Raw genomic sequence first — 8,297 nt, forward strand, 5'->3', positions numbered from 1 at the left:
GCAAAACAACAACAAAAAAAACCCAACTACCTTTTTAAAATCTTTGAAACATCAATTTTATTATACAATTTGTGAATAAAAAATAAAAACAAAATGAAGAGTAAACTTCTCCCAAAGTATGGGAGAAACAGGACAAAGGGCAGGGCAGGGGAAGTGTCCCAGGGAAAAGTCTCTGAAGGGTTCCACAGGGCGAAGTCTGTCCGATGGGTTTCGCAGGTGGGGGCGCAGGGGTCTTCGGGTGGATGCAGAGGCGCGGCTGGGGAATCCGTGTGGAGAAGCCTGAACCAGTGGACACACCTCACTCGCTCGCACAGCATGAAGTCGGCATCGGCACAGCGCAGGCTCTCCTGGCTGTCCGTCGGTTCTGTCAGTCTGGACTGGGCATTTCCAGTGGAGCCACTCTCTTTCTGGACAGTGGCCCACGCAGGCAGGGGATGCAGCAGAGGTGGCTGAGGCATTTGGCGATCCTCCTCCTCACCCTCTTCCAACCCCGGCTGCTGTCCGGGGCTTGGCCAGTGGAGGGACCTTGGGAGGAGGAGCGGCTGGGCACAGGGTCATGCTGGGAGGCGAGGCTGGCAGCGGGTGTGTCCTCGTGGAGCAAGCAGAGAGGGAGGGCGGGCACGCTGGCGCTTGCAGCAGCCTTGTGCTGGGGCTGCTTGGCCTCCCGGGGCTGCTGCTGCTCACAGGGCAAGGGAAGGGCAGGCTCACTGGGCAGCTTCTTGGGGCAGGGCTCCACGGGGCCAGGGCGCTGCTCGGGCTTCACCTGGGGTGCCCAGGCCTCCCCCTGGCCTCTCTGGCTCTCCAGGATGCGATAGGTGGCCATCGCGTGGTTGAATTTGCGACTCACCACAGACACCCAGGTGTGGTAGTGGTCGAAACCCAGGCAGACCATTTTTGTCAGAATTTCGGGATCGGGGAGTTTGGGCAGCGCCTCACAAGCAGGACTGGCTGAAGCTTCCTCGCCCTGGGTCAGCCACGGGTGCCCCAATACCTGGTCGATGGTGGGCCTCTGCCTGGGGTTGATGGTGAGGATGTCCCGGATGAGGCGCTGGGCGTCCTTGGAGACGTGCTGGGGAATGTGGTAGGTGCCCCGCCTGATGAGCCTCTTCACCTTCCTGTCGGTGCTTGCCGCAAACGGGCATCTGCCTGTGAGCATAGCGTAGAGGAGGACCCCCAGGCTCCAGACGTCTGCCGGGGGGCCCTCGAATAACTTCTCACGGACGATTTCAGGGGCAACGTAGAAGAGAGTGCCCCAGAACCTGTTGAGCTTCCTCCCAGGCGTGAATCTGGTGCTCAGGCCAAAGTCTATGAGCTTGGCCCTGCCGCTGGCATCCACCACCACGTTGTCCGGCTTCAGGTCCAGGTGCACGATCCCGTTCCTGTGGCAGTGCTGCACGGCCCGCACGATCTGCCTGAACAGCGTGCGGGCCTCCTCCTCCTGCATGCCACCAGTTTCCGGGATGAGGTCCCAGAGCTCTCCCCCACCTGCGTGCTCCATGACCAGGTACATGTAGTCCTTGGTCTGGAAGACCTGGAAGAGGTGGATCACATTCGGGTGGTCCAAGCCCGCCATCATATCTGGTTCAGATAGGAAGCAGAAGTTCGAGGCCCCTTTGGCCAAGACCTTCACCGCAACCTCTGTCCCAGTGAGGAGATGGCGGGCAAGTTTCACCTGGGCGAAGCCCCCTGCCCTAATGTTCTTCAGGACCAAGTAATGGTCCTCGAAGGCAGGCTCACACCAAGAGCTCTGCCCCCGCAGCTCTACACTGCTCTGGCTACTCTCGCAGCTCATCCTAAACCGGAACCAGGATGCTAGCTACTAGCTAATAAAAGAAAATAACAAACAAAAACAAAAAAAACAAAACAAAACCCCCAAATGCAAAAGCAAAGAGAAATAAAAGGGGGAAAAAAAAAAACCAAATCAAAAAACCCAAAATCCAAAGACCACAACCACCAACCACCAGCCACCAGCCACCAGCCACCAACCACCACAAAACGCTCTAACTATCTGGGAGTCCGACAGGTCACCACCAAGAGCTTCCTGTACTTATGGACAAAAAACCCAGCTGAGGCCACTCTCTTATATACCTGTGGTTTGAGATTCCCTCACAATGGCTCCTTGTGAGGTCAGAGCAAGAAATGTCCCAACCACACCTGGGCATATCCCACAGGGGTCATCTCACTCTGGGGCCTCCAGGACCTTCCCCACTTTCATAATCAGAATAAGAGAGGACTCTGGAAGGTTTTTTGATTAAGTAGGTTATGGAGACTCATGTGTACTTGCTTAGAAATTAAAATTTGTAAGATACTTCAGTGTTCTTTTCCTTTTGAGTCTGAAAATCTGTAATCGCTTTGTGTCTTTGAAAGACCTCATCATATCTGCACTCAAAGATTCCACTTCTCTGCTGCCTGAACCCAGCAGCTTTCCTCCTCTGGGCCCTTGCCACATGGTGGACTACCTCACCTTGGGCAGAGCAATGGAGTCAACCATCTAGGAACAGAGACCTAGAGAACGTTTTTCTCCTCCAAGTTGTTCTTCTTGGGTATTTTGGTCACAGAGAAAAAAGCGCTAATAAAACACCAATACATCACTGTGCCCAGTTTGACAAATGGACTTCTCTGTGTGTGTGTGTGTGTGTGTGTGTGCGCGTGCCAAACCCACGCATGATTCTCGGAACTAAACCAGGTCATTGCACTTACTGGAGAAGCTGTATCAATGTGTACATCCCATTGTTGGGGTCTGGGCTTCCTGGGCTCACCAACTCTCAATCCTGTTACATTTATGCTGAACTATCAACAGGAATTTTTAGGGATACACACATTCAAACACAACATAGGATAAACAAGAGCCCAGGGAGTTGGTCCCCACTAGATATGCCCTGTATAAGGGGAGTCCTTCAGGTTGCCCTAAGGGACATTAGAAAGGAACTCAGATCTGGGTGGAGACAAAGATTCTTGGTAAATCTAATTTGTGACAAATTATAAAAGTTAGTGTTACTTTTGTTTTCTATAAGATGTAAGAGAACAAAGTATCAAAACCCCCTAATTTTATTCTGTGGTGTGAAATAACCTATTTTAGTACTGTTCTTGGAATACTGTTGTTGTGATGATAGAAAAAATATACACATTGTTTCACTTGTGGTTTTATTTGTGCAGAGAACCAAAGTGCAAATGCACTCTGTATAAAACCTGCAGCTTTATGTTCCAAAGCTAAGCCTTAAACTGTTAAAAACAAACGTCAAACAAAAAATTACTTGGCATAAACTGGAATAAACTATGTGCTTTCTCCTCAAGGACATTAGCTTTTCCATTATGTGAGTGGGAGGGGCTTTCTCTGTCATCAAAATCTGTTTGGGATACTATTGCTAAATAACAAACTTATAGTGAAAAATATCAATTGAATCATGGTTGCAGGTTCTGTTGGGTCAGAAATTAAGACAGAGTGGGGGAGGGTTGTGGCTTGCCTCTGCTTCATGTTCTCTAGACTCTCATCTAGGAAGACTCAAAGACATGAGCGGGACTTGGTGGCTGAGGACTGGAATCATTGGGAGTCTCATTCGCCTGTCTGGCACCTGGGCTGAGGTGTCTTGCACACTGAGTTCAGCAGGATTGTCAATCAGATTGTCAATCAGGATTCATAGGTGAGTCCTCTCCATGCAGTTGGGCTCCCTTCAAATATGGCAGCCTCATTATAGTGGGATGGATAACAAGACAGATTGGGTCTCCAGCACAAGTGTTCCAGTGGGCAAGGCAGAAGCCTTCTTGCCTGTTAATCAAAACAGCCTTGGTGGTCACAAAGTATCAACTCCATCATATTTTATTGTTTGAAGTAGTTCTCAGGCTATCCAGGTTTCCAGGCAGGAGACATAAACCTCACACCTTGATGGGAGGCATGTAAAAAGTTTTACAGTCAAGTTTAAATCCCTCATTCCTAAATGTTAGACCTGATGCATAGAATTCTACAGAGGCAGTCTTACCTTAATTCATTCTACCACACTTTGGGCCTCATTTTTATTGATATATATCATTCACTTTTTTGTGAGGAATCAAATTTCTAGCCTCCACATCATGCCCAGAATGGACTGGCAACAAGGGGGTAAGAAAACTACCTCCTAAGACAATGTTGAGAAAGGAATCCTTGGCCCTGGCTGGACTTTGGCAGGGAACTGCCTCATGTTCTGAAGGTTAACAGGATCCATGCTCTGTTCAGGACAAAGTAGTTGAGCTCAGAATAACAGGCCACAACAGGGCAAGCACGCTGAGAGCAGTGACCCACAACAAACCTCCATCACCCCTCAGCACTCCTTGTCCTTAGGATCTTGTCCATTGGCCTTATTATTCATCCAGAGTGCAATGAATTTCTGGAAATACCCAGAAACAGGGGAAGAGCAGCAGTTTTGTGTGCATTCAGATATTTGACATGTTTGGAGCTAACGGATTCCTGTGAGAGACAGTATTAGTCAGCTATTCTGCTGCTGTGACTGAAGGACCCAACTAGAACAACTGTAGAATGAAAAAAGCACTGAAGTATCCCACAAATTTTAATTTCTAAACAATTACACATCAGTCTCCATAACCCACTTAATCATAAAACCTTCCAGAGTCCTCTCTTATTCTGATTTTGAAAGTGGGGAAGGTCCTGGAGGCCCCAGAGTGAGATGACCCCTGTGGGTTATGCCCAGGTGTGGCTGGGACATTTCTTGCTCTGACCTCACAAGGAGCCATTGTGAGGGAATCTCAAACCACAGGTATATAAGAGAGTGGCCTCAGCTGGGTTTTTTGTCCATAAGTACAGGAAGCTCTTGGTGGTGACCTGTCGGACTCCCAGATAGTTAGAGCGTTTTGTGGTGGTTGGTGGCTGGTGGCTGGTGGCTGGTGGTTGGTGGTTGTGGTCTTTGGATTTTGGGTTTTTTGATTTGGTTTATTTTTTTCCCCTTTTATTTTTCTTTGCTTTTGCATTTGGGGGTTTTGTTTGTTTTTTGTTTTTGTTTGTTATTTTTTTTTTAGCTAGTAGCTAGCATCCTGGTTCCGGTTTAGGATGAGCTGCGAGAGTAGCCAGAGCAGTGTAGAGCTGCGGGGGCAGAGCTCTTGGTGTGAGCCTGCCTTCGAGGACCATTACTTGGTCCTGAAGAACATTAGGGCAGGGGGCTTCGCCCAGGTGAAACTTGCCCGCCATCTCCTCACTGGGACAGAGGTTGCGGTGAAGGTCTTGGCCAAAGGGGCCTCGAACTTCTGCTTCCTATCTGAACCAGATATGATGGCGGGCTTGGACCACCCGAATGTGATCCACCTCTTCCAGGTCTTCCAGACCAAGGACTACATGTACCTGGTCATGGAGCACGCAGGTGGGGGAGAGCTCTGGGACCTCATCCCGGAAACTGGTGGCATGCAGGAGGAGGAGGCCCGCACGCTGTTCAGGCAGATCGTGCGGGCCGTGCAGCACTGCCACAGGAACGGGATCGTGCACCTGGACCTGAAGCCGGACAACGTGGTGGTGGATGCCAGCGGCAGGGCCAAGCTCATAGACTTTGGCCTGAGCACCAGATTCACGCCTGGGAGGAAGCTCAACAGGTTCTGGGGCACTCTCTTCTACGTTGCCCCTGAAATCGTCCGTGAGAAGTTATTCGAGGGCCCCCCGGCAGACGTCTGGAGCCTGGGGGTCCTCCTCTACGCTATGCTCACAGGCAGATGCCCGTTTGCGGCAAGCACCGACAGGAAGGTGAAGAGGCTCATCAGGCGGGGCACCTACCACATTCCCCAGCACGTCTCCGAGGACGCCCAGCGCCTCATCCGAGACATCCTCACCATCAACCCCAGGCAGAGGCCCACCATCGACCAGGTATTGGGGCACCCGTGGCTGACCCGGGGCGAGGAAGCTTCAGCCAGTCCTGCTTGTGAGGCGCTCCCCAAACTCCCCGATCCTGAAATTCTGACAAAAATGGTCCGCCTGGGTTTCGACCACTACCACACCTGGGTGTCTGTGGTGAGTCGCAAATTCAACCACGCGATGGCCACCTATCGCATCCTGGAGAGCCAGAGAGGCCAGGGGGAGGCCTGGGCACCCCAGGTGAAGCCCGAGCAGCGCCCTGGCCCCGCGGAGCCCTGCCCCAAGAAGCTGCCCAGTGAGCCTGCCCTCCCCTTGCCCTGTGAGCAGCAGCAGCCCCGGGAGGCCAAGCAGCCCCAGCACAAGGCTGCTGCAAGTGCCAGCGTGCCCGCCCTCCCTCTCTGCTTCCTCCACGAGGACACACCCACTGCCAGCCTCGCCTCCCAGCCTGACCCTGTGCCCAGCCGCTCCTCCTCCCAAGGTCCCTCCACTGGCCAAGCCCCGGACAGCAGCCCGGGTTGGAAGAGGGTGAGGAGGAGGATCGCCAAATGCCTCAGCCACCTCTGCTGCATCCCCTGCTTGCGTGGGCCACTGTCCAGAAAGAGAGTGGCTCCACTGGAAATGCCCAGTCCAGACTGACAGAACCGACGGACAGCCAGGAGAGCCTGCGCTGTGCCGATGCCGACTTCATGCTGTGCGAGCGAGTGAGGTGTGTCCACTGGTTCAGGCTTCTCCGCACGGATTCCCCAGCCGCGCCTCTGCATCCACCCGAAGACCCCTGCGCCCCCACCTGCGAAACCCATCGGACAGACTTCGCCCTGTGGAACCCTTCAGAGACTTTTCCCTGGGACACTTCCCCTGCCCTGCCCTTTGTCCTGTTTCTCCCATACTTTGGGAGAAGTTTACTCTTCATTTTTCTTTTTTCTTTTTTTTTTTTTTTTTTTCTTTTTATTCACAAATTGTATAATAAAATTGATGTTTCAAAGATTTTAAAAACGCAGTTTGGGTGTTTTTGTTGTTTGTTTTTCTTTTGTTTCGTTTTTGAGAGGCCTCAGGGCAAGGCCGGAGTCCAGCAGCTAGCCTGTCCAAGGCCTGGACCGCTGTGGCTCCCTCCACTGCTCACTGGATATACTTGCTCACCTTGAGCCAGGGTAGATGGGGACTCACTTGCCTTAAGCCAGTGTAGATGGGGACTTGCGTCCCTTGACGGAGTCTAGATGGAAATGTTCCCCTTGAGCCAGTGTATTCTTGATTCACTTTGAACTGGTCACTGTGGCCAGGAGGAATACTTTTCTTAGTTCAGACCCCTCCCTGAAGTGTGTGGAGAGGGTGGGTTGCAACTGTTGGAGGAGACACCCCTGCAAAGACATTGGAGACTCCAGAGTGCTCTGTGGCTTCATTTCCTTAATCCCATTTGTAGGGCCAGTGGCAGGGGTGGGCCTGCCTGGAGCAGTGGCCTGGTGTCTGACCACATTCCACGTAGTCTCCCCATCCAATTGCTTCTCACAGGTGCAACTGAAGTTGTTGGAGAGAGATACTTGGGAGTCAGGGAGTGAATCTCAAGGCTGCTACTCACATAAAAGTATATTCCAGCCATGTGGAATCGCTCTTATTTTGGGGTTTTGTTGACACTGGATTTTACACAGTGAAGTGCATATACAAAGTTAGAAACCCTGGATTAGGACAGGAGGCTTCCTGCATCTTCCAGCCTTGGCATCTCTGCACCTGTGGGAATCCCAGAGCTGTTTGGCAGCTTCTCCTGCCCTTCCCTTTATTGATCACATAAAAGCTGTGCCATGTGTGGTTTTAATAGTTTTCCCTTTTTCATCTGGAACTAAGAAACAAGTTTTCAAGTAAAAATGCACAGTCATGCCATTTTCACCATATGTATTATTTGAAAATATGAGAAGATAAAATAAGTATTTCCGTGTTCATATAATAGGTTTTTCCAATTCACTTTATCCAGAAAATAACAATATGTAAAATATAAGTGGGAGAATTTTCGTTTTTGAAAATTTTCTTTTTTTTTCTTTGTCAAACTTATGTTACATTTTATTACTTTCCTTCAATTCCAATTTACTCCATCTTACAATGTTTTAAAACTCTTGTTATATTTAGTTATGACAATTGAATGCATTTATGCATTTTAAGAAATAAAAAAATAATGTAATATAATTTCTATTTTTCTCACTGTACGTATTGGAGGATCACATCAGTCATGCAGCCATATATACATACATGAGGTAATGTCTTTCACTCTACAATCCTTCCTACCCCCATATCCCTTCCCCTCTATTCATTGTTCTCTACCTAATCTAAAGTAAATCTACTCATCCCAGCATACCCCACCCCTACTTATTGTGAATTTGGATCCACATATCAGAGAAAAATGGGGCCTTTGGTTTTTTTAGGTTTTGCTTATTTTGCTTAACATGATATTCTCTACCTCCATCCATTTACCAGAAAATACCAG

At 50.0% G+C, this 8,297-nt stretch overlaps 2 protein-coding genes across 2 annotated transcripts; one reads left to right on the plus strand and one right to left on the minus strand.

Moving 5' to 3' along the window:
* Nucleotides 1-367: 367 nt before the first annotated feature.
* On the minus strand, nt 368-1,792 carry LOC124985749 (sperm motility kinase 3A-like). Its single transcript, XM_047554376.1, has one exon. It carries the CDS (start codon nt 1,790-1,792, stop codon nt 368-370), a length of 1,425 nt encoding a protein of 474 aa, XP_047410332.1.
* A 3,246-nt stretch (nt 1,793-5,038) lies between these two features.
* Nucleotides 5,039-6,463, plus strand: LOC124985750 (sperm motility kinase 3A-like). Its single transcript, XM_047554377.1, has one exon. The coding sequence runs from the start codon at nt 5,039-5,041 to the stop codon at nt 6,461-6,463; it is 1,425 nt and encodes a 474-aa protein (XP_047410333.1).
* The last annotated feature ends 1,834 nt before the right edge of the window (nt 6,464-8,297 follow it).

Source organism: Sciurus carolinensis, chromosome 5, assembly GCF_902686445.1.
Source record: "Sciurus carolinensis chromosome 5, mSciCar1.2, whole genome shotgun sequence".
In the NCBI taxonomy this organism is placed as follows: domain Eukaryota; kingdom Metazoa; phylum Chordata; class Mammalia; order Rodentia; family Sciuridae; genus Sciurus; species Sciurus carolinensis.

Bases quoted from the DNA above. Each gene is read 5' to 3' on its own strand.
- LOC124985749 (XM_047554376.1), bottom strand. From the start codon at position 1,792: ATGAGCTGCGAGAGTAGCCAGAGCAGTGTAGAGCTGCGGGGGCAGAGC.
- LOC124985750 (XM_047554377.1), top strand. From the start codon at position 5,039: ATGAGCTGCGAGAGTAGCCAGAGCAGTGTAGAGCTGCGGGGGCAGAGC.